Source organism: Nannospalax galili, unplaced genomic scaffold (assembly GCF_000622305.1).
Source record: "Nannospalax galili isolate Female #2095 unplaced genomic scaffold, S.galili_v1.0 scaffold1050, whole genome shotgun sequence".
Lineage (NCBI taxonomy): Eukaryota > Metazoa > Chordata > Mammalia > Rodentia > Spalacidae > Nannospalax > Nannospalax galili.
In genome coordinates this window covers 1,488,385-1,514,193 of record NW_008329037.1, presented here as the reverse complement: position 1 = coordinate 1,514,193, position 25,809 = coordinate 1,488,385, and the positions used below count along the sequence as shown (strand labels likewise).

The window sequence follows — 25,809 nt, the reverse complement described above, 5'->3', positions numbered from 1 at the left end:
CAGGTTCAATTCCCAGCCCCCACATGAACTCCAGTCCCAGGGAATCCGAAGCCCTCCTCTGATCTCCGTGGCATTGCACAACAGGGGTGCACTCACATACATAAAGGCAATACACTCATACACATAAAATATTTTAAAAACTACAGTATTTGTTTTGGGTAAGAAATGGAAAGCAACTATTAGTATAGAGGAAGTTGTCCTTTTTAATTTATGAAGCAGTACTCAGGTTTTGGATTTATTGATTTTCTTTTGAAAATTGAACAGTAAGCTCAAATTTTAAGATTTTTCAAAAAATAATCTCAATCGTCTCTCTTTTTTTCTTTCAGTATTCATGTGATTGAACGTCGTGCCCTTCCTGAGTTTTTTAATGGAAAAAATAAATCCAAGACTCCCGAAATGTGAGCCAAGTGATTTAAAGAACTTACTTTTGTGTTCATGACATAGCTGTTTTGTTTTTTTGTTTGTTTTATTTTGCAGGCGGGGGAAGTCTTTTTAGACAGGGTCTCGCTGTAACCCCAGCTATCCTGATCTCACAGAGATTCGTCTGCCTCTGCCTCCAAAGGAAATTGCAGTTTTTTTTCTTCCTAGACTTTTAATGTGTGTAATCTGCTCATGCACTTCAGTATTTAATTTAGTAAATGATGTTTAGTGGATGTTTGTCATAATCTCTCAACTTGTCCATATATGTTATGATTTTACACATATTTTATATAAGTTCTTATATGTAAATACCACATTTTACATACATGTGACTGCTCAAATTAGATTATCTTTCCTGGTTTAGGGGAAAACCTGACTTTCATGATTTTCTAGGTGAAATACATGGTGTACCATAGACAATTTAATATCAGATATATTCTAATTATAGTAATTTGAGATTCTAAGTTTTGATGTTATCTTTTTAGTAGCAGTGCTGTATGAGAGCTATCTGAATCCATGGTGGATTTTTAAAAACCCTGATAGTTTTTCCCATTTTATGGAATCTTTCTGTATTTATAAATACTTAAAGCTTTTGACAGTCTTGTCTTTAGAAGTATAGACTTTTCCATTTTAGCCTTTACAGTTTGTAAATTTATGTTTGTCATTTTTTTCTGTCTGTACTTGCATGGGAACCTTTTTGAGCAGTTTATTCCTTTACTATAATGTAGCCCCCCTCATGCACCCAGATGTTTGTTTTACTTGTATGCAAGATACTGTTTATAGGTCTCATACTCCTTAATGTTCTTGATTTTTTTTTTTTTTTTGCAGGGAGGGGGTGGTCTTTTTGAGACAGGGTCTCCCTGTAGCCCTAGCTGACCTGGAACTCACTATGTAGACCAGGCTGGCCTTGAACTCACAGAGATCTGCCTGCCTCTCCCTCCCGAATGCTGGGACTACAGGCGTGTGCCACCACACTCCGCTCATGTTCTTGATTTTTAAAATGTATTTGTGGCAGAAATGCTTGGGTTCACCATAGAGCTGCTGTGCTATTGAGTTTCTCTCTCTCTCTCTCTCTTTTTTTTTTTTTTTTTTTTTTCTCCTGTTTTGTATGTTCTTGTCTTCTGAGTTTGACCTTGTTGGTTCTACTTGTTGCCTTCCTGAAAGAACTGTCATGAGAAGGTGTAATGCTGTTACCAGATCCAGTTCCTCGTGTCGCTCAATGAAGACTAGAGAATGTGCTGAAATTAAGCACATGGATGGGTCTTAGAACCAACACAATAGCTCTGTTGAATTCTGGTCCTTAGTCCAAGACAGCTCTTAAGTCCTCTGTATTTCAGTTTGGTCATGTGTAAATAGGAGGCTGGTAGACATATTACAGAGAGATTTTGAGTATTAAGTGAGCCACTGCAAAGATGGTGTTTAGAACATGGCTTAGTGTACATTAAGTGAGAAATAAAAAATAATGAAGGTTCTAGCCTTAGTAACCATGTATGAAATGCCAGTGTGACAAGTAGCCAGAGTCACTCATTTAAATTGCGTAGACAAGTTTGCGTTAGGATGTCCAAGTTGCCTCATTTGTTTTACACCTTGGTACACAGTTGTGTTGCATCTTACTGGGTCTGAATTCACTTGATAATTTTTAGTGCAGAATTGGTCTTATTTTTTACATTGCTGTCCTAATTTTCTTTTGAATATAGTTGTGAAAAACTTTTAAGAATTTTGGTTTAGGAGGGTATTGTGTCTGAAAAGATATAAGTCTGCCATAATGAATTTTGCCCTTTTTAGATACTTGGCATATCGAAATTTCATGATTGATACATATCGTCTAAACCCACAAGAATATTTAACAAGCACTGCTTGTCGGAGGAACTTGACTGGAGATGTGTGTGCTGTGATGAGGTAAAATGTTTTACTTAAGTACTACACAGTAGATGGTTAGTTGGGCTGTTTCTTACTTGATTTAACTCGTTTTCTTAGTAAAATATCTAATTCTCATGCATCATACTTACAGGGGTTCAGTGTTTTTAATATTCGGTTTAGTAATCTTGCTTTTTAGTTTATTTTACATCTTTTATTTTATAGTCAAATCATAAAATGATCAGAGATTTGGTTGGGGAGTGTAAAAACTGTCCTAGAACAAAATAAAAATGTGAATTTCTTTCTCTTAATTGGGTCTAAGTGTGAATTCTTTCATCATGGACCTAAATGAACATGTTTGTTATTTTTTGTGATGTTTTGGGTGTGGTGGTGCCACTTTTAGTCTTAGCCATCAGGAGGTAGAAACAAGTGAATCTTTGTGAGTTCCACACCAGCCTAGACTACACAGTGTTTACCTGGGCAGCCATAGCTGCCTAAAAAATTAATCAAACATCCCCACAACCCAGTTATTATTTTACTTTGTACTCAGCTTTGAAGGTGTGTATTATAAGCATTTTTTTGGGTTTTGAGAAATTATCCTTTATACAACTCCAAATTTTTCTGGTACTATGGTGGGTTGCCTCATTTTATTTTCTTAATTTGCTTGACTTTGGCTTTACAGATGGGGTTAATTATCTTGATTATAATGTTCAGAGCTTTTTTCTTTAGGGTCCATGCCTTCTTAGAGCAGTGGGGGCTTGTTAACTACCAAGTTGACCCGGAAAGTCGACCCATGGCAATGGGACCCCCTCCTACTCCTCATTTCAATGTATTAGCTGATACTCCCTCTGGACTTGTGCCTCTGCATCTTCGTTCACCTCAGGTAAATTAGTGCTGACTTTCCTGTAGGCTTATATGATATAGAAAACCATTTCATACCCATCCTATTCGGAAATAGTCATTAATGCCTCCTTCCTGACTAGGATAGGAATGGTGTTCTTAGTGTCATTTTTCAGTTGATAGTTTTCAGTTTCTTTATGGTGTGTGTGTGTGTGTGTATTGGTGTGTTGTGTTTAAGGTATTAGGTATTAGTGTGCCACCAATTCTAGGATAATACTTTATCCTGTGAAATTGTAGGCATATGTTCTTGATGTTTATCCTTTTGTCATAAATAATACTAGTAAAAATAAGCAGATAATATAAAAACTTACTCTTCATTCTGTGTTTTGGAAATTTGAATTTAAAAACAACAGCTTGACAAGAGGTATAGAAAGTGGACATACACATTGGTGCAAAGGTTGCTATGCCAGTTTATAACTAGCGGTACGTCTGTGTAACAGGACCTAAGCTATGTAGTTTCTCTTCATGTGAAATACGATATAATATTAAAGTATCTTCTTTGACTCTAAGGGAACGTTCAGAATGCTTCTCTCTTTCTCTTTTGCTTTTCTTTTTGTTTTGTTTTATTTTTTGGTCTTTTTGAGACAGGGTCTCTCTGTAGCCCTAGCTGGCCTGGAACACACTATGTAGACCAGGCTGGCCTTGAACTCACAGAGACCCACCTGCCTCTGCCTCCTAAGTGCTGGGATCAAAGGTGCACACCTCACCACGCCCAGCTTTTTGTTTTTTTGTGTTTTACTTAGAAGTTTAATGTGGAGGTAATCTCACTGATTTTTGTTCTTATTTGTTTTTTTAGAATATCTACAAGGAATGACTTAAGGGCCAATATCAAGTAATACTTAAACGCATATCCCCTTGATTTTGAACAGGTTAATACAGTCATTTTGTAATTTATCTTGGTCACAGGTCCCTGCTGCACAGCAGATGTTAAATTTTCCTGAGAAGAACAAAGAAAAACCAATTGATTTGCAGAATTTTGGTCTTCGAACTGACATTTACTCGAAAAAAACATTAGCAAAGGTAAAGTGGTTTTTTTGTTTGTTTGTTTTGTTTTTTTGTCTTTTTGTGACAGGGTCTCCCTTTAACCCCAGCTGTCCTGGAACTCACTATGTAGACCAGGGTGGCCTCGAACTCACAAAGATCCACCTGTCTCTGCCTCCCAAGTGCTGGGATTAAAGGAAGACTTTTTTCTAAACTCACATATACCACCTTCTAGACTGTCATCTTTGTCCTTTTGGCATTATTTTTCCTTTAGTAAAATTTACTTTCTATGTTGGGAGCAAGTCAGGTTTCTACTGAAATCTGATGGAATTTTCGCAGTCACTTACCTCACTTTTTTCTTTAATATGATTAGCAGATAGCTATTTAAAAATAATTGTGATGAGGGTGGAGAGATGGCTCAGTGGTTAAGAGCACTGACTGCTCTTGCAGAGGACCCTTGTTCTGTTCTTTTTTAAAAAAAATTTTTATTTTATTATTTTTATTTTATGTGTATCCGTGTATGCCTGCATGTAGGTAAGTGCACCCATGCCATGCAATTCCTGCGGAGGACAGAAGAGGCCGTCGGATCCCCTAGAACTGGAGTTATGGACAGTTGTTAGCTTCCATGTGGGTGCTGGGATTCAAATCTGGGTCTTCTGCAAGAACAATTAGTATTCTTAACTGCTGAGCCATCTCTCCAGCCCCCCATGTTCAGTTCTTAGCACTCACATGGCAGCTAACAGCTGTCCATAATGCTAGTTCCAGGGTATCTGACATCTTCTTCTCACCTGTGGGCATTGCATGACACAGGTGCACTTATATCCCAGCAATACACTCAGACACACAAAACTAAATATGGAAAAAAAAAAAATTTTTTTTTTTGGGGGGGTATTTTTGAGACAGGGTCTCCCTGTAGCCCCAGCTGTCCTGGAACTCACTATGTAGACCAGGCTGGCCTTGAACTCACAGAGATCTGCCTGCTTCTGCTTCCCAAGTGCTGGGATTAAAGGCATGCACCACCACGCCTCGCAAAATGGTAAATTTCTTTAAAAATGATATATTCATTTTTATTTTATGTGTATGCGTGTATTGCCTGCATGTTGGTAAGTGTACCCGTGTCATGCATTGCCCATGGAGGACAGAAAAAGCTGTCGGATCCCCCGGAATTGGAGTTATGGACACTTCTTAGCTGTCATGTGGGTGTTTGGATTCAAACCCGGGTCTTCTGCAAGAACAACCAGTGGTCTTAACCGCTGATCCATCTCTCCAGCTCCTAAGTTTATTTTTTTAATGTTTGTTTTTACTTATTTGTATGAGTGTATTGCCTTCATGTATCTAAGTACTCAGGTTAGATGAGGGTGTCGATTTCCCTTGGAATTGGAGTTATGAACAGTTGTTAGCTAACGTGGTGCTGGGAATGGAACCTAGTTCCTCTTCAAGAGTAGCCAGTGTTCTTAACCACTGAGCCATCTCTCCAAGAGCCCCTTATCATTTAATTTGAGAAGCTTTATTGACACAAGGAAATCATGGACTGTAAACATTTTCTATTCAGTTACTACAATCCTTGTAAGATTTGCGAGTTTAGTTTTGGATAACTTGTATGTTTTATTATATATGTGTATTTGTGTTACAATTACAGCCACTGAATATTATCAACCATTCCACAGATCCAGCCCTCAATCGATCTATAAGTGAACAGGTTCTGAAAATCAGAGTGTATGAATGTATTGATTAATATTTTATACCTTGTAAGCAGCATACAATTAATTTTCTTGTCATAGCTTAGAGAATTTATTGGCTAAGAAGAACTAATGAAAGTCGTGACTTTGAGTTTAGAGAGTCACTTGGGGATTAAAATTTTTTTTTTAAATTTTATATATATGCATGTATTGCCTGTGTGTATGTGTATGTAAGTACACCTGAGTTGTGCAATGTCTGCAGGAGTCAGAAGAGGGAGTTGGATACTCTGGAATTGGAGTTACAGTTTTTAGCGGCCATATTGGTGCTGAGAATTGAACCCAGTCCTCTGCAAGAGCAGCCGGTGCTCTTAACTGCCAAGCCATCTCTCCAGCCCCCATTTGGAGTTTTGTTTTTTTGTTTGTGTTTTGGTCTTTTTGAGACAGGGTCTCCCTGTAGCTCCAGCTGGCCTGAAACTCAATATGTAGACCAGGCTGGCCTTGAAATCCGGAGATCTGCCTGCCTCTGCCTCCCGAGTGCTGGATTTTTTTTTAAAGGAATAGATAGTATCAGATTGTTGTGATTGGTATTAAGGATCCTAGTACTTTACATATCCAGTTCATTTTATCTTGTAATGCTGAAAAAGGTTCTGTTTATAAGTTTTACTGTTTCCATTGTTGATGTTTTTATTTTATGTGTATCAGTGTTATACCTGCATGAATGTCAGTGCACCCATGTTGTGTAGTTCCTGCAGAAGCCAGAAAAGAGTGTCAAATCCCCTGGAACTGGAGTTATGGACAGTTAACTGCCATGTGGTTGCTGGGAATTGAACTTGGGTCTTCTGCAAGAGCACCCTGTGCTCTTAATCACTGAGCTGTCTCTCCAGCCCCTTGTTTGTTTTGTTTCCATCATACTGGGAAAGATGTCTCAGTGGTTAAGACCACTTTCAGCTTTTCAGAGAACCTGAGTTCAGTCCCCAGAATGCTGGTTACAGCTGCCTGTCACTCCTTTTCAAGGGATAGAATACCTAAGTGGCCTTAGGATATGTATTCTTAAAGGCCTACAAGTACACAATAAATAAAAAACAAAATGAAAAATTTTTTTATTTCTTCATATTTATTGTGGCATGCGCATTTGGAAATCAGGGTACAACTTTTGGGTGTTGGGGTTATCCTTCCATGTCGGTTCTGGGTACCAATTTCAGGTTGTCAGGAGTAGCAGCAAGTGACTTTACCTGACACTGAGTTATCTTCCTTGCCTGTACATTGTTTCTGTATCATTATAGATGATTGGTTATGAGTTAAAATATTGTGTATACAGCTTGCAAAAGTTATAGAATAGGTGGGCATGGTGGTGCACACCTGTAGTCCCAGCACTTGGGAGGCAGAGGCAGGCGGATCTCTGTGAGTTCAAGGCCAGCCTGGTCTACATAGTGAGTTCTAGGACAGCTTGGGCTACAGGGAGACCCTGTCTCAAAAAGACAAAAAAAAAAAAAAGTTATAGAATAAACATGCTAGTAGTTCTTAAAACAAAAAATTCTTGAAATATGCCAGTCTTTCTATTAGAGTTTAAGTTTCTTTAATGTTTTATTTATTGAGGGATTCCCCTTGGTTTATATGAAACACTTCTTTAACAGAAATCCTGCTTGAGTCCTATCTACATTACTTCTTTATAAGTGAATAATTCTTTGTTTCTTTAGAGTAAAGGTGCTAGTGCTGGAAGAGAGTGGACAGAACAGGAGACACTTCTACTCCTGGAGGTAAGCTGATTAAGCCCCTTAATCCTCATCACTGATCTCTGCTTGATTTTTCTTCAGTCTTTTTTTAAAATTTTTTTAATGGTTTTAATTTATCCTAATAACCCTTTTGATATCAGTAATAAAAAGAGGGTCATTTCAAACTCACTTTTTATTAAGTTGAGAACTTTTTGTGTGTTTTGTTTTGTTTTGTTTTGTTTTGTTTTGTTTTGTTTTGTTTTGTTGTGACACGGTTTCCCTTAGCTCCAGCTGGCCTGCAACTCACTACGTAGATCGGGCTGGCCTTGAACTCACAGAGATCTGCCTGCCTCTGCCACCTAAGTGCTGGGACTACAGGCGTGTGCCACCACAGCCGGCTGAAGTTGAGAACTTTTTGTTTTGCCATAGCTACATGGATACTAATTAAAAAGAAGAATGTTCTCAAAGTTCACAGGTAGATTTAACTTACTTTTTATTGCTGTTTGAAACTGCGCTCTCAGGAAAATTTTACTTGTACTACAGCTGGAAATAGTGATAATTTTTCTTGCTGTGCAATGATGCTCTATGTTAAGATGGTGTGGATAGTAAACATAGAGTGAGGTAAGAGTCCCTGAGTGACTTTTAACCTGAGCATATTGAAGAAAACCACAGTATCCTTAAACAATACTCTGTTTTCTTTCCTGCAGGTGGAATCTGTGGTGGGGTGCTTTTTCTTTCACACAGGGAGTTGAGTCAACATGTATTATCTGCTCTTTCATAAAAAGAAATAAAAGCCTTCTAAAGTAGCATTGTTTACCAACTAACATCTTCCATTGATATGGTTTGTTTAGAGCAATCACTAGCTCAAAGGTTGATTTTCATGGTAGATAACAAGCCTTTAATTTCAGCACTTGGAAGACTGGTACCTAAGGATTCCAAGTTCCATGCCAGCCAGATACATATATAGGATGACCTGAAAGTAGCCGGGTGTGGTGGTGGACACCTTTAGTCCCACACTTGGGAGGCAGAAGCAGGAGAATCTGTGAGATTGAGGCCAGCCTGGGTTACATAGTGAGTTCCAGGCCAGCTGTGGCTATAGGGAGACTCTGTCTCAAAAAAAATAGAAGAATAATGAAATGTAAAAAACCTGAAAACAAAAAGAAATACCATGTTGATGCATACCTGAAATCTCAGCATTCAAGAAGCACAGGCATGAAGATTGTCAGTTGGATGGCCGCTTGGACTACGGAGTGATGCTTTACCTCAAAAACAAACCAAAGCAAGTTTCTGTCTCTCCTGTGCAAGTACCAAGGAAAGGCCTTGGGAGGACAACAGTGAGGTCTAGTTCTTCCAGCCTTTAGAATTGTGAGAAAATTTATTTTTGGAGGCTGCTACTCAAAGAATTTCCTTATTTATATTTTTTGTGTGTATGAGTATGTTGTCTGCTTGTGTGTAGTGCACCCATGTTGTGCATTGCTAATGGAGGTCAGAAGAAGGGGTCAGATCCCCTGAAACTAGCCATTACATGGATGCTAAGAATCGAACCCAGGTCCTCTGCAAGAGCAGCTGGTGCTGTTAACTTCTAAGCCATTTCTCCAGAGTTCTCTGGGAGGCAGAGACTGGAGGATGGCAGGGTTTTGTTTTGATTTGTTTTTTAACGTGTGTGTGTGTGTGTGTGTGTGTGTTAGTTAGAGGACATCTTTTAGTAGAGCATTCCTTCCCTGTATCATATGGGTCCCAGGTCATTAAACTAAGATTGTCAGTTTTGGCAGCAAGTACTTTCACTAGCTGAAATGTCTTACCGGCTTGATTCTGGGGGCTTGCTGCCAGCCAGTCTAGACAGTGAGCTCTAGCTTTAGTGAAAGTCCCCCTCACAAACAATAGATTGGAGACTGTTAACAGATTTCTACCATTGACTTCTGTTTTTCATGCTTATTCCTGGACATGCCCACCGATGCACATATATACACGTACACTTCCTCAAGGGAAAAATAAAAGCTCCAGAACATTAAATCTGATGAAAATTATGAATTAATTCATAACCGGAAGAAATTTAGATCTTTTTTTTTTCCTCAAAAGATAGATGTAGTGTTTACATTGGCTTTTGTTTCCAAAAAGAATTATGCAATATTTTTAAATTATTTTCATTTTATGTAGTTGAATGTTTTGCCTTACATGTATTTAAGTGCACCATGAGTACAATGCCCACACATGCCAGAAGAGGGCATTGGAAACCTTGGAACTGGGGTCACGGACAGTTGTCAATCACCGTGTGGGTTACTAGGCACTAAACCTGGGTTCTCTGTAAGAACATGCAGTGTACTTGGCATCACTCCAAGCCCCTTAAATAATTCTTTCTTTCTTTCTTTCTTTCTTTCTTTCTTTCTTTAATTTATATTTTTATGTGTATTGCCTACATGTAGGTAAGTACACCCGTGTCATGCAATGCCCGGAGAGGTCAGAAGAGTCTGTCGGATCCCCTGGGACTAGAGTTATGGACATTTGTTACCTGCCATGTAGGTGCTGGAATTCAAGCCTGGGTCTTCTGCAAGATCAACCAGTGTTCTTAACCACTGAGCCATCTCTCCAGCCCCAAATAATACTTTTATTAATTCTTTCAGAACACCATATAGTGCATTTTGATCATATTCACTGCCTTCACCCAACCCATCTCATTTGTATCCCTGGCATTCCTCCCCACCTGAGTTCTTGTCCTTTTTTTATGATTATCAAGTCAAATTTGTGTTCCCTAAATACTCTTGGTTGTAGAGCCATCCCCTGGAGTGTGTTTGATCTACCTGGGGTCACACCCCTAAAGAAAACTGACTCTCCCTCTCCTAACAGCTATCAGTTACCAATCACTTCTCAGTTAAGGTTAAGGTTTCTTGCCCACTTCTGCAGCATTGTTTTTGAGCTTGCACAAGTTTTAATGCATGCTGTCACAATTGCTGTGAGTTTATACATGCAACTACCCTGTTGTGTCCTAAAACCATTATTTTGTTGTAGTCATCCACTGCCCTGGCTCTTAACATCTTTATCTTCTGAAATGATCCCTGAAGGAGAGGTGTCAGATTACATGCGACAGGTGACATCTGTCCCATTTAAAGTTGATCACTCCAGTCTCTTGTTTTCTTCATGTTGACCAGTTGGTAGGTCCTTGTGTTAATAACTATCTACTGTAAGAATCAAAGTCTCTGATGAAGGTTGAGAAATGTGCTAATCTTACTCATTCAAGTTGGTTGTTTCCAGTCCATCCATTTAATCTTTTTATTTAATTTTATTTAAATTTTTTTCTTATTTTGAAGACAGGGTCTCCCTGTAGCATCAGATGGCCTGGAACTTACTATGTAGACCAATCTGGTCTCAAACTCATAAAGATCCGCGCCTGCCTCTGCCTCCCAAGTGCTGGGTTTAAAGGTGTTCACCACTACTCCAAGCATCCATTTAAACTTGAATTTCATAATTTCATTTTTCTCAATAGTTGAGTAATATATTTGCATTATTCATATAGGTTCTTACCATTTCCTGGGACTCCAAAGGAATAAAAATCCTTTATAAGAGGGAGACATAGTGGCAGAAGCTATAGCTGAGAGCTTACATCTCCAATGGCAAACAAGAGGTATAGCGTAGAATCACAGGATTTTGTTAGAAACATATATCAGGTAGCAATGTGGTTATGTTTGAGATTTTAATTAAACTATAACAAAAATTAAGGCCTTTAATACCTCCTATCAAAGCCCAGTTCCTGGGTGAATGCAGAAGATTAATATATTTTGTTTATGTTCAATTCATTGTCGTATTAGTAATACTGGAAATTATTTTCAAGTTTGAAAATATCAATTCAATGTATGGATTGGACAAAATAATATAGTTTCCATGGTCTCCTTTAGAAGTGAAGACTTTTATGTGTTTTTTAGTTACTGCGTAAGATCAAAATGAAAAAAAAAAAAGCTTGTTTAGATTAGACCTTGTTTTGATCTGTACTCTATGTGAATATGTATATCTTCATCATAGTGGGCAAGTAACACTTATTTTTTAACATGATGCCTAGAAATTTGAGCATCAGGGTTTAGGTTGTAGCTCAGTGCTAGCATGTTGGGTTTGAGGTTTCATGCTGTCAAAAAAAAGGATGCTGTGAAAATAATGCTACTGCTGTATTTGAATATCATAGAAAAGTAAAATATTCTGGTTGGTCCAGGTTCCTATGAGTAGTTTCATAGATTTTATTGTTCATTGTGTTCCAACAGTATTTGGGGATCTAACTGTTCCTAGAACTTAGGGAGGAAGGAGTGTGGGTTACCTAATCATATTTCATTTTAAAAATTGCAAAATGATGAAAAGGCACATCATTTAAGAGAAAATTTGTTTTGTGTTGAATTTATTTCAGCTTGTAACAGAGAAGGATGAGTTAGAATATAAAGAGATACTCTAAGAATCTTAAGTAGGGAACAAAGAAGACTTGGTCGTGTGTTATAGCAGAAGAAACTATAGGGGTTTTCTAGTGACATGAAATACCTACTAAAAATGTCTCTATATATGTCATCCTTCCCATACCTCCTTCCTGGCCAGTCTTTCCTTATGTTCTTTTGAAAACATCTCCAATTTGGTGTTAATGCTACAGTCAGTGCCTAAGCTTTGACGTTCACTCTTTCTCTACTTTATGCTTTTCTGAATGCCAGTAATTGTTTGAATTTTACATCTTAAAGGGTTCCCTGACTCTTTATCCTGGAACTCACTTGAAATTCTGTCTGTCTGTCTGTCTGTCTCTTGTTTTGTCAAAGAAAAATAACAAGGACATTAGAAAAGGTTGATAGAGTATGCTCTACCTATAATGCAAAATTTAGAATCTGCCCTGATATTTCTAACTGAAAGGAACAATTACTGACATTCAGAAAAGCATAAAGTAGATACTTTTGTTTTCTTAAAATGTGTTTTGGGGCCGGAGACATGGCTCAGCCCTGGCTGCTCTTACAGAGGACCCGAGTTCAATTCCCAGCACCCGCATGGTCAGCTAACTGCCCTCAGTAGCTCCAATTGCAGGAATCCAGGGATCCAACACCCTCTTCTAACCTCTGTAGACATTGCATCACAGGGGTGCATTTGCATACACGCAGGAAATACATTCATGTACTTAAAGTAAAAATAAGCTGGGCATGGTGGAGCACACCTTTAGTCCCAGCACTTAGGAGGCAGAGGCAGGCGGATCTCTGCGAGTTCAAGGCCAGCCTGGTCTACATAGTGAGATTCAAGGACGGCTGGGGCTACAGGGAGACCCTGCCACAAAAAAGACCAAAAAAAAAAAATATTTTTGTAAATGTGGTGTTTTGGTTTTTTAAAGTGGTTCCTTCTGGAACAACCTAAAGTCACTGAATATCCAGAAGAAACCCAGAATTAGTTATGTTTGCAATATGATTTAAAGAATAGCACTTGGTTTATTCTCTGACTTGGTTTTGGAGGAGTTACTCTAGGAAGAAAGAAAGTCTAGAGCAGTATTTAGATCCCTGGGTTAAGAATTACTGAGCCAAATAAAACATGGAGAGAGCTCATCTCACTGCAGTTCAGCTATACATTAGAGCTAGTTTTTCAGGCACAGCACAATTGACATTTAAGTCAGATGGGTTTTTTATTGTTGTTCTTACGTTTTGTATTTTGGTGTGATTTTTTTTTCTTTTTTTAATTTTTATGTGTATGAGTGTATTGCCTGTATGTAGGTAAGTGCACCTGTGTCATGCAATGTCCGCAGAGGACAGTATAGGTCCTCTGATCCCCTGGAACTGGAGTTACGGACAGTTGTAAGCTGCCTTGTTGGGTACTGGGATCCAAACCGGGTCTTCTGCAAGAACAGTGTTCTTAACTGCTGAGCCATCTCTCCAGCTCCTATGGTGTGATTTTTGTTTTCTTTGTCTGATGTTTAGTAGTAGTTGAGGCCTTTACACTCTGTATACTAGCAGGACCTTTCCAGTTGTGTTATGACAGAAATACTAGCAGGACCTTTTCAGTTGTGTTATGACAGAAATTTCTAGGTACTGACAAGATTCCTAAGCAAGCCCAAATTACCTGTGGTTGAGAGCCACAGACGGGCTAGGGACATGTAGCTTTGTGGAAAAGCAACTACCTAGCACATAGACCACATCCCACTTTCAATGCAGGTTCCACTACCATAAAACAAGGAGAAAAGTAGGGCAGGAAATCATGTCCCTGGACTGAAGTAACTTCAGTAAGCCACTACAAAGCCCTATTTTTCGTTTGGTTTCCTGTTTTTTTTTTTGTTTGTTTGTTTTATTTTGTTTTTGGGGTTTTTTGAGATGGTCTCCTTGTAGCCCCAGCTGCCCTGGAAGTCACTACGTAGACCAGGCTGGCCTTGAACTCACAGAGATCCGCCTGCCTCTGCCTCCCAAGTGCTGGGACTACAGGTGGGCGCCACCACATCCGGTTGATTTATTTATTATTTTATGTGTAAGAGTGTTATACCTGCATGTGTATAAGTGTACCTGTGTTGTGCAGTGCCTGAGAAGGACAGAAGAGGGTGTCATATCCCCAGAAACTGGAGTTATTGATGGTTGTTAGCTGCCATGTGAGTTCTGGGAATCAAACCTGGATCTTCTGAAGAACAGCCAGTGCTCTTAACTGCTGAGCCATATCTCCAGTCCCTCACTTCTGTATTTCTTAATACCATATATTTCTGGTTTTCTTGTTCCTGCTGAGGGCTCTGGGTTGAGTTCTCATAGTAGTTCACAATTGTCTGTAACTCCAGTCCAGGGGATCCAGTGTTGTCTTCTGGGCTCCACAGGCACCAGGTATGCATGTGGTACCAATACAAACAGGCAAAACATACACATAAATAAATCTCTTTTTTTTTTTGTCTTTTTGAGACAGGGTCCCCTTGAACTAAAAAAGATCCACCTGCCTCTGCCTCCCAAGTGCTGGGATTAAAGGTATGTGCCACCTCACCTGGCAATAAATCTTTTTTTTAAAAGCTTACTTACACTTTTTTCTTTCTGGATTGGGGGGGCACAATGTATGTGGTTTTTGATTTCTGTGAGCATGTGTGCAGGTCAGTGTTTTGTAGAATCAGGTCTCTCCTTCCAACTTTACATTGTTTCCAGGGTCGAAGAAACTCAGGTCACCAGTCTTGTTCAGAAAGTACCTTTACCTGCCTAACCATTTTGCCAACCCCAGATTATAGTTTTTGATGATCTATGGTTCAACTTGGAAGGAATTGTTTATATTATGGCATCTCTTGAATTAACTTTATCTCACTGCTATTTTTTCAGCATATTGATATTTTACATGCTTTATTGTATTTATTCCCATTTCATTTTAATGCTATCTTAAATATTATTTCAATTTAAAATTATTCTTTGATGTTAAAAAAAAGTTTTTTTATTCTCTTTTTATCCTTGTTCAACTTGGAAGGAATTGTTTATATTATGGCATCTCTTGAATTAACTTTATCTCACTGCTATTTTTTCAGCATATTGATATTTTACATGCTTTATTGTATTTATTCCCATTTCATTTTAATGCTATCTTAAATATTATTTCAATTTAAAATTATTCTTTGATGTTAAAAAAAAGTTTTTTTATTCTCTTTTTATCCTTAATATGTAGTATTAATATTTTCCCCCATAGATTTTTTTTGGGGGGGTGTTTATATAAGCAATGTTGTTTTGTGTTTGTAAAGGACAGTCTCATGTCTCTGTCTTTTATTATTTTTTTGCCTAATTTAGAACTTACCATAAGAAAATCTGTAATATCTACCCATTTTTAAAAGTGTACAAATAACCATATATGTTAGCATTTTGAAACAGAATCTTGTTACTTCACCTAGTCTAGTGGGTGAAAAGACTTTGTTTCAGTTTCCTGAATCTGAGATTAAAGACATGTACCACCACAACCCTCATAATATTTTTTAAAAGCTCTAGCTAAAGAATAGTAACAAGCTACATGTGGTTTTTGCATGTTTTTAATCCTAGTACGAGGGAGACTGATGCAGAAGAATTAGAAGTACTAAAAAGGCAAGACCCTGTCACTGAAGAAGAGAACCAGAAGCTCCTAATTTTGTTCCACATTACTTTCTTGTTACTAATATTAACACTTTGATTATTTATTTATACATTTTTAAATTTAGGCCTTGGAGATGTACAAGGATGATTGGAACAAAGTTTCAGAACATGTTGGAAGTCGTACTCAGGATGAATGCATCCTCCACTTTTTGAGGCTTCCCATTGAGGACCCATACCTTGAAAATTCAGATGCTTCACTTGGGCCACTAGCTTACCAACCTGTCCCTTTCAGCCAATCAGGAAATCCAGTGATGAGTACTGTTGCTTTTTTGGCATCTGTGGTTGACCCTCGAGTGGCATCTGCTGCAGCAAAAGCAGCTTTAGGTATGTACTTCCTGTCAGCCGCCACCCCCCCCCAAAAAAAAGAAAGAGAAAAAAGATCTCAAATTCAAGTATTACCTGAATAATTACCTGGGGATTGCCTCAGGGAGTAGTAAAGTGTCCTATATGGTAGCATATGGACTTGAGTTTCAGTCTTCAAACCCATGGGAAAGCTGGGCCTGGCAGTATGTAATTTAACTTCTGCCCTGGGGAACAGAGACAGGCAGATCACTGTGACTCACTGACCATCTGGTCAGAGAGCCAATCTCAAACTAGGGAGAAGTGATAAAGGAAACCTATTCTGATGCCAACCTCTGTTTTTGTGAGCCAGCTAGCAAGTAAGCTTCCCTACAAACACAAGAGCCTCCCCCATCACATTTATCTTATGTAAATAGCCAAAAAGATAATGTGCTTTATAAAAATTGTCAGATAGCTCTTATTTATAATAAACTAGTTGGTATATTAAATTTTCTTAAAAATGTATGTGTATATGTATGCTTTTTCATATATAGGCATGTTCTACAGCATGTGTAGAGATCAGGGGGACAACTTGTGGAAGAGTTGGTTCTCTTCTGTTGTTTGTGTTCTGGGACTTCAGCTTAGATTTTCAGGCTTGCTGGCAAGTTCCTTTTCCTGCTGAGCCATTACATCAGTCCCAGTAGTATTTGTTTAGAAGTAGATGGATAATGGCTGTGTTGCCATATGCCTGTGAAATTCCAGCTCTGGGGATGTAGATGCAAAATAATCATGTTGGTCTACACAGAAAGATCCTATCTTAAAACGAGGGGGTGGAAATGAATGTGTTTTTGTGGCATTAAGAAATTCACTGGCCTGAAAATATTTATCATTACAGTTAGAACTTTGAAGATGTTGTGTGTGTATGCTTGAAGATGTTATGTTTGAGATTAAAACCTTGAATAGTAGAATCTCATTGTGTTATTTTAACCTTTGCACTTTACTGGTACAGAGAATGGGCCCCAAAGAGTTCATTGCAACCAAAAGTATTATATTGGTTCAGATATTTTAGTGGTCATACATAGAATCAACTGTTTTTTGCAAAATGGAAGTTTCAGTTCTACTTTTATTCTTGAACCAGAGGAGTTTTCTCGGGTCCGAGAGGAGGTACCCCTGGAATTGGTTGAAGCTCATGTCAAGAAAGTACAAGAAGCCGCACGAGCCTCTGGGAAGGTGGATCCCACCTTTGGCTTGGAAAGCAGCTGTATTGCAGGCACTGGCCCTGATGAGCCAGAGAAGCTTGGTGAGTCACTGCTGTGCTCTGGGGCTTGATTAATAGATGTTTATATTCCATTTTGGTATGCAAAATAGTGGGTTTTGCTTTCAGTTACAATGTTCAGCGGAAACTTGACCCATAAATTAGCGCAGAATTCTTTTACTCTGTGTGTGTGTGTGTGTGTGTGTGTGTGTGTGTGTGTGTGTGTGTGTTAGAAATTTACAAAAACATACCTGGCAACAGCACAATTATGAATTATTTGTGACTGTTCATAGGTTTTGAACATAGAGAGGAGAAGAATCCCAAAGGAACATATTTGTTTACTTATATGTATTGAGTTAATTGTGTCCTGTCCCCCCCTCCACCCACCCACACATACAGGGTCTTCCATTTTAGTTCTTATTCTTGAACTTCCTCCTGTAGACCATTCTGGCGGCCTTCTGCCTCCTGAGTTCCTTTTTTGTTGTTACTGCTTTTGTTTTGTAACTTGGGGAAAGTATTTATTATATAAAATCCCCCATTTTAACTACTTAAAAATGTGAAATATAGTAGTTTCTAATATATACACAGTTCAGAGCATTTATCACCATTACCTAATTCTCCAGTCACTAACCTCTCCATTAAAGGGGATCTCTCACTCTTGGGGATTTCTCTTTTTTTGAGACAGTTTCATTGTGTTGTAGTCTACACTAACCTGGTCCTCTTGCCTCAGCTACAAGCTTTTTATCATTACTCCCCCATTCTTCTGAGGCCTGAGAGTGCCTAATCTTGACTTTCTCTGTGGACTTTGTTATTTTCAACAGTTCATATAAGGCAGCCATGTAGCATACAGCCTTTCATGGCCAGCTTCTTGTCTTTTACTATAATGTTACCAAGTTTCATGCAGGTAGCATCAATTAGTGTTTCATTCTTTGGTCTGCTGAATAGTACTTTTTTGCATCTGTGTACTCTTTAACTGTTCATCTGCTCTTAAACGTTTGCATTTCTTCCATCTTTACACTATTTACTAATAGTGTAATAAGTATTTTTGTACATTTTGTGAGCAGACTTTTTGTTCTGTTGGATATATAAGTGGTATTTCCTTGTTTACTTTTTTTAAAAAAAATATTTTTATTTTATGTGTATGCGTGTACTGCCTGCATGTAGATAAGTGCACCTGTGTCGTGCAATCCCCACAGAGGACAGAAGAGGCTGTCGGATCCCCTGGAACTGGAGTTAGGACAGTTGTTAGCTGCCATGTGGGTGCTGGGATTCAAACCCGGGTCTTCTGCAAGAACATCCAGTGTTCTTAACCACTGAGCCATCTCTCCAGCCCTTAAATTATTAGGGAGAGACATAGTTTTAGCCTGAAGAAGTCTTAATAAAAAAATTGTGGTTTGAGCTAAGTATTGAGACAGTGTAGACTGTCTCAGCAGATTGGAACAAGTATTCTATTCTGTAGAACAGTGAGACGAAAGTCACCAAAACAGAAGTGGAAGATTTTTTTTTGTGACTTCAGCCATACTTAATGTTTTAGAGATAATAAAAAAATGCCCAGGTAGCATACCTGCTAAGCATATATGAGACCAACACCATTAAGAAGCTAGAAACCAAGCTGGAGAGATGGCTCAGCAGTTAAGAGCACTGGCTCCTCTTGCTGAGAACCCTGATTCAGTTCCCAGCATCTACATTGTGCAACCATCATAACTCAGTTCCAGGAGATCCAATATACTCTTCTGGCCCCTGTTGGCATTGCATGCATGGGTACACTGACGTACATGGATGCAAAACATTCATATACCTAAAAGTGAGTTTTTAAGAAGATTAGAAACTGGTCGGGCCTCTACTGGTGCATGCATCCCAGCACTCAGGAGGCAGACGCCAGAGGGATCTTTGTGAGTTAAAGTCCAGCCTGGCTTATATAGTGAGTTCCAGGCCAGCTGGGGCTATAGGGAGACCCTGTCTTAAAAAAACACCCCCCACAAAAAAAAAAGAAACTAACTTCCTTTTTTTTTTCTTTTGGTCTTTTTGAGACAGGGTCTCCCTGTAGCTCCAGCTGTCCTGGAACTCACTATGTAGACCAGGCTGGCCTTGAATTCACAGAGATCCGCCTGCCTCTGCCTCCTGAGTGCTGGGATTAAAGGCGTGTGCCAACGCACCTGGCTATAACTTCTTTTTTTAAAAAATATTTTATTTTTATTTTATGTGTATGAGTCTGTTGCCTGCATGTATATGAGTGACCCATGTTGTGCAATGCCTCAGAGGTTAGCCGTCATGTGGGTGCTGGGACTCGAACCCAGGTCCTCTGCAAGAGTAGTCAGTGCTCTTAACTGCTGAACCATCTTTCCAGCCCCATAATTTCTTTTTTTAAAAATATTTTATGTGTATGAGTGTATTTCCTGTATGTATATAAGTTTACCTATGTTATGCAGTACCCAACAAGGCCAGATGAGGACGTAGGATCCCCTGGAACTGGAGTTACAGATGGCTGTTAGCTGCCATGTGGGTGCTGGGAATCAAACCTGGGTCCTCTGCAAGAGCAACCTGTGCTCTTAACTGCTGAGCCATCTCTTTAGCCCCAGAAACCATAACTTCTAAAAGGATTCGCCAGAACTCTTTTGTTTAGCTGTCAGTTCAGTGCCTTTATCTTGTATAATGTTTCTCTGAAAAGCTGGATTAGTTCTGTTGTCTAACATTTTTATTCCCAGTACCTGGAGGCAGAAGTGGCAAATCTCTGTGAATTCATGATGTGTCTGGGCTATGTGGTGAGACCCTGTATATTTAAGAAAAGTAATTCACAGCTCCATGTAAGAATGTATGAATAAATACAAATAATACTTCAGTCTTTTAAAAAATTACTCTTCTTCCTTTGGACACCGCAAGAGTTCCTGGAATACTTTTTTATTTGTCTTTGCTTTTTGAAACAGGGTCTCCCTATAGCCTTCAGTAGCCTGGAACTCATGTGTAGACCAGGCTGTTCTCTATCTCAACAGAGATCCACTTGCCTCTGCCTCTGGAGTGCTGGGGTTAAATGTGTGCCCTACCACACCCAGCTCTGGAACACACTTTTTGAATCATGCAGTTAAGTAAACAGTTCTTTGTAGAGAGGAAGGAGATGAGAGTACTTCAAGACTAGCTGCAACTAGAAGCACTTAAAGGTGCAGAGGAGGTGACATTTTCAAACAGTGAATTTGGATGGCTCATTTTGGAAGCAATCTGGGAAGATCAGGTTCTGTGGGTAGGTTCAGATCTTGAGGGTATTTGGTTGTTTTTTGATGGTCTTTACTTTGTAGCCTTGTTGAAGTCATCAGACTAATAGCAGCATCATTCAAATTTTTTAATAGAATAGCTTACAGTTTACAAGTGAAGTATAGAAAATGGAGAGAATTCCTATTAAATAATTATAGGACTAATTAAATAACCAGGGATAACACCCTATTAATTCATTCACAGCTTTGTGTATGTTTCGAGACAGGGTTTTCTTGTAGCCCCTGCTTGCCTGGAAATAATCTTTGTAGACTTTAGACTTTAGACTGGCCTTGATCTCACAGAGAACCACTTGCCTTTGCCTCTGAAGTGCTGGAATTAAAGATGTAAGCCCCCATCCCCATCTTAGTCCTTTTTCTTTTCTCTCTTTTTAAAAAAAATTTATTTTACGTGTATGAGTATATTGCTTGCATGTAGGTAAGGTGCACCCATGTCATGCAATGCCTGCAGACCGCAAAAGAGGGTGTCAGGTCCCCTAGGAATGGAGTTAGGACGATTGCTTGCCGCCATGTGGGTACTGGGAATTGAACCTCGGTCCTCTGCAAGAGCAACCAGTGCTCTTAACCACTGAGCCATCTCTCCAGCCCCCAGACCTTTTTCTAAAAGCTCCTATTTTATAGGTATTTGGGTATCACCCAATCTTAACTTTTCCAGTTCCTTCTATCCTTTAGGAAATGATTTCTGATCGTTTCCTTGTCCTGCTTTTGCTAACCATATTATTATTAGAATGTCTTTGGTAAATGCCCTTCAGTTTATGCCATGTACCATCTTTTCTTTGGAGTTGAGTTTTTTGTGGGTTTTTTTTGTTGCTTTTTGGTCTTTTTGAGACAGGGTCTCCCTGTAGGCCCAGCTGACCTGGAACTCACTATGTAGACCAGGCTGGCCTTGAACTCACAGAGATCCACCTGCCTCTGCCTCCCAGAGTGCTGGGATTAAAGGCGTGTGCCACCACACCCGGCTAGAGTTTTAAGAATTGGTTCATCCTGGGGCTGGAGAGATGGCTCAGCGGTTGAGAGCGCTGACTGCTCTTGCAGAGGACTCGGGTTCAATTCCCTGCACCCACATGACGGCTACAAACCATCCCAACTCCAGCTCCAGGGGAATCTGAAGCCTTCTTCTGACCTCCGTGGCATTGCATGACACATGTGCATTCACAATACATGCAGGCAATACACTCATACACATAAAATAAAAATAATAATTGAAATATTAAAAAAAAAGAATTGATTCATCCTAGCTGGGAGGAAGGATTCACAGCCTTCTGTTTATCAGCACCAAAAGATAAGGGAACATGTATGTCTGCAGCCTCTTAATGGTACACAGTTCAGACCAAAGAGAGGCTGGATTTTTATAGTGTCATGAAAGAAATACATAGCGTATAAGTAAACTATTTTAAGGTGTCTCTAAGAATCTTAGCATAGTCCTTCGATTTTTCTCTTTATGATATGATAATGTCTTTAATGACCATTATCATATAAGTAGTTGCTAATATTATATAAACTTTCATTTTGGAATCATAGCCAATTAAAAAGTTGATGTCAAATTTGCCTTATCACAGAGAGTATGAATACAATACTGTTGTAATGTGGAAATATAATTGTGGGTATTTTCTTTTCTTTACTTTTTTGGTCTTTTTGGGACAATGTCTCCCTGTAGCCCCAGCTAGCCTGGCACTTGCTATGTAGACTAGGCTGCCCTTGAATTCACAGATTAACTGCCTGCCTCTGCCTCTTGAGTGCTGGGATTGAAGGTGTGCCCCCACACCTGGCAGTTGTGGGGTAGTTGTAGGTATTGTTTTCAAAAGCAGATATCTCTCTCCCCACCCTCCAAATTTAAAAAAAGTTAAATTTTTTCTCAAGTTTTTTGTTGTGGTCATTGTTATTGTTTGAGACAGGATCACACTGTTGGTGGCCCAGAACCTGCTTTGTAGACCTAGCTAGCCTCACAGTGATCCAACTGCCTCTGCTTTTCAAGTATTGTGCTACCATAGCTTGGCAAAAATTGATTTTCTTGGTCTTTTTTGAGACAGGGTCTCTCTGTAGCCCTGGCTGACCTGGAGCTCACTATGTAGACCAGGCTGGCCTCTAACTCACAGAGATCCACCTGCCTCTGCTTCCCAAGGCCTGGGATTAAAGGCAAAAGTTTTTTTTGTTTTTTGGGTTTTTTTTTTTTTTTTGGTCTTTTTGTGACAGGGTCTCCCTGTAGCCCCAGCTGCCCTGGAACTCACTATGTAGACCAGGCTGGCCTTGAACTCACAGAGATATGCCTGCCTCTGCCACCCGAGTGCTGGGATTAAAAGCGTGTGCCACCACGCCTTGCCCAAAAGGCAGAAGTTTTAAGAATCAGAATACTGGCAGGGTGTGGTAGCCCACGCCTTTAATATCAGAGGGAGCCAGATTGCTGTGAGTTCAATGCTAACCTAGTGAGTTCAAAGCCAGGTGGGGCTACAGAGAGATCCTATCTGAAAAATACTTACAAAAAAAAAAAAATCAATATTATTGATCATCTTCCTTCCTTTTCTCATCTCACCTTCCCATTCCTACAGTGGCATCCTAAATTTTAAATACTATTCTAAGTACTTTCAAATGAGGATGGTTTTTTTTTTTCTCCACAAACATAGATGCACTTAAACAACACGTGTTACATATAATTTTGCTTAGTTTAAATCTATAAAATATGGAATATTTAGATTTTTGAGACCTGGCTTTTTTCTTTATGAGTATATTCCCTACATGTAAGTGCACCCTGTCTGTTGTGTAATGCCCTCTGAGATCAAAAGAGGGCATCAGATCCCCTGGAACTGTAGTTAAGGACAGTTGTTAGTCACTGTGTCGGTGCTGGGAATCGAACCCAGGTCCTCTGCAAGAGCAGTCAGTGCTTTTAACTCCTCAGCCATCTCTCCACCCACATTTTTTCAAGAGCAGTCAGTGCTTTTAACTCCTCAGCCATCTCTCCACCCACATTTTTTTTTCTTTTTAACTCAGAGTTTTATCTAAGTAGCTGTTTCATTCACTCCTAAAATATTTTATGTGTGATCATAATAACTCAGTTCTTTTTCTTGTTTTACTACAGAGTGGGCAGTTTAGGTCATTTCCTGTGTGTTTTATTTAAAGCATCTATGTACAGTGTCCATGGAGGCCAGAAGACAGTTGCGAGTTCCCATGTTGGGTGCTGGGAATTGAAATCAGGTTTTCTTCAAGATCTCAAGTTCTCTTAAAGCACTGAACCATGACTTTAGCCCTTGGGCTTGCCCTTTTTTGCCTCTTGATGTTTCTGAGGCAGGGTCTCATTGTGTAGCTTTGGTTAGCCTGGAACTCACTATATAGACCAGGTTGAGTGGAGTGTGGTGTTATTGTTCTTAATTTATTTTATGTGTATGAATGTTTTTCCTACATGTATTTATGTGAGTATACCATGTGCATTCAATGCCCATAGAGTCCGTATGGGAGCATTGATTACTCTGGAACTGTAGTTCATGATGCTTGTTATCTACCATATTGGTGCTAGAATCCAAACCCAGGCCCTTTGCAAGACCAGGGAACTTAACCTCTCAGCCATCTTTCCACCCCCTGATACTCCCTTCTAAATGCCCATAGTGATTAATAAATAGTACCAGGGAACAACTAGCATTCTATGATGTTTTAAAATGTATTTGAGTTTTATTATTTATTTGTGTATGATCACAGTGGCACATAAAGAGGTCAGAGGATTATTTTTCAGAGTTGGTTCTTTACTTTTTTGGTTTCCAATGATTGAGCTCAGGTTCCCAGGGTTGTATAGCAATTGCTTTTATTTGCTGAATTTTCTTACTGGCCCCCATGAATTATTTTATTTATTTATTTATATTTATTTTGCTTGTTTGGATTTACTTTTTCCTTATGTTTCCCATTTTCCTATTGTATATCTGGGTCGTTTATTATATCTTTTCCAGTTTTTCTGGTTTACCTTGACTTCATTTCTAATACATCATTTTGCTCTTCTGGTTATTCATGAAAATACTGTTCGTATACTCTTGCTAGTTCCTTTAAATGCTACATCCTTGAGTCTTTGACTATGCTATATTCAAGGTATATGCTAAATGTATTACGTAATTTTTCTGTGTCAATTGTGGTAAATTTTCTTGATGCACATTTGCTATAATTATACCCTTTTACTTTGACAGTTTCTTGGAATGAAATTGGGTTTTAAAAGGTGTGATGTCGCATGCCTTTAGTCCCAACACTGACTGGAGGCAAAGGCAGGCAGATCTCTCTGAGTTTAGGATTAGCTTGGTCTACATAGTGCGTACTAGACCAGCTGGGGCTACAGGGAGACCCTGTCTGAAAAAAGACCGAAAAAAAAAAAAAAAAAAAAAAAAACCACTGAGGATCTTGACCCTTTTTTAATAGCCAAGGTTTGTTATAGTTTATTTATAATCATGTTGACCAACTTTTTGGCCAGCTCTGTGCAGGAATATGAGTCTTCCCTGGACTTAGCCAACATCTTAGCTTTTTTGGTGGTGGGTTTGTATGTGTGTGTGTTTTGTTTTGTGTTGTGTTGTATTGTGTTGTGTTGTTTTTTGGTGGGTTTTTTTTTTTTTTTCCTTGTTTTTTGTTTTGGAAAGTTGTCCCTGTAGCCCCATCTAGCCTGGAATTGGCTGTGTAGATCATACTGGCCTTGATCTAACAGAGAGCCACCTGCTTCCTAAATTCTGGTATTAAAGATGAGGGCCACCACATCCAGCCTACAGTTTAGCTTCTTGATGGCGATTATGTGTTGGTGAACCTGCCCCATGCAAGTCCTTGTCTTAGTTTTTCCATGATCTGGTCCACTTTTGGTACTGTGAGCTTCATGGCATTTCTTGGAACATATTGATCAGTATATGCACTTCTGCCTTGGGTAAGAATCTTCGATACCTCACCCCAACATAACTAAAGCTGCTAGTTAGCCATTATTCTGGGGAAAAAAGGTGATCCAAGGACCTGTATTAATAAACTAGACTACAGGTTTCCTAATCAATAGATGTTTGCACTGTTATTTTCTAAAGAGATCTGATTTTGTTATTGTTGTTGATGTAAGACCTGATCTAAATGTCTCTTAACTGGCCTAGAATTCAATGTGCAGACTAGGCTGTCCTCAAAATCACAAAGATCTACCTTCCTTTGCCTCCCAAGTGCTGGTAATAAAGACATGTGCCTCCTTGCCTGACTGATGATTGATATATATATATACCATTTCTATACCTCTGAGGTTGGCTTCAAAGCACAATTTTCCTCAATTCTAACAGCGAATATTCTTGATTTAAAAAATGTTAAGTTTTAAATTGAAGAATAACCGCTGTAACTGCAAACTCAGCATACTTTATTACAGCTTTTCCAACATTCTCCCCCAAATTTCTAATTTTTCTCATCTCTTGG

The 25,809-nt window shown here is 39.0% G+C and overlaps 1 protein-coding gene across 3 annotated transcripts in view; it reads left to right on the top strand.

Moving 5' to 3' along the window:
- Positions 1-25,809, top strand: part of Smarcc1 (SWI/SNF related, matrix associated, actin dependent regulator of chromatin subfamily c member 1) — a 128,794-nt gene that overhangs the window by 60,562 nt on the left and 42,423 nt on the right. For all 3 annotated transcript variants that reach the window (XM_029562282.1, XM_008830731.3, XM_008830740.3), the window contains exons 15-21: positions 327-398; positions 2,206-2,319; positions 3,007-3,160; positions 4,084-4,197; positions 7,535-7,594; positions 15,681-15,939; positions 17,033-17,194. In XM_029562282.1, the coding sequence (XP_029418142.1) occupies positions 327-398; positions 2,206-2,319; positions 3,007-3,160; positions 4,084-4,197; positions 7,535-7,594; positions 15,681-15,939; positions 17,033-17,194 (935 nt within the window). The remainder of the gene's footprint in view (positions 1-326; positions 399-2,205; positions 2,320-3,006; positions 3,161-4,083; positions 4,198-7,534; positions 7,595-15,680; positions 15,940-17,032; positions 17,195-25,809) is intronic.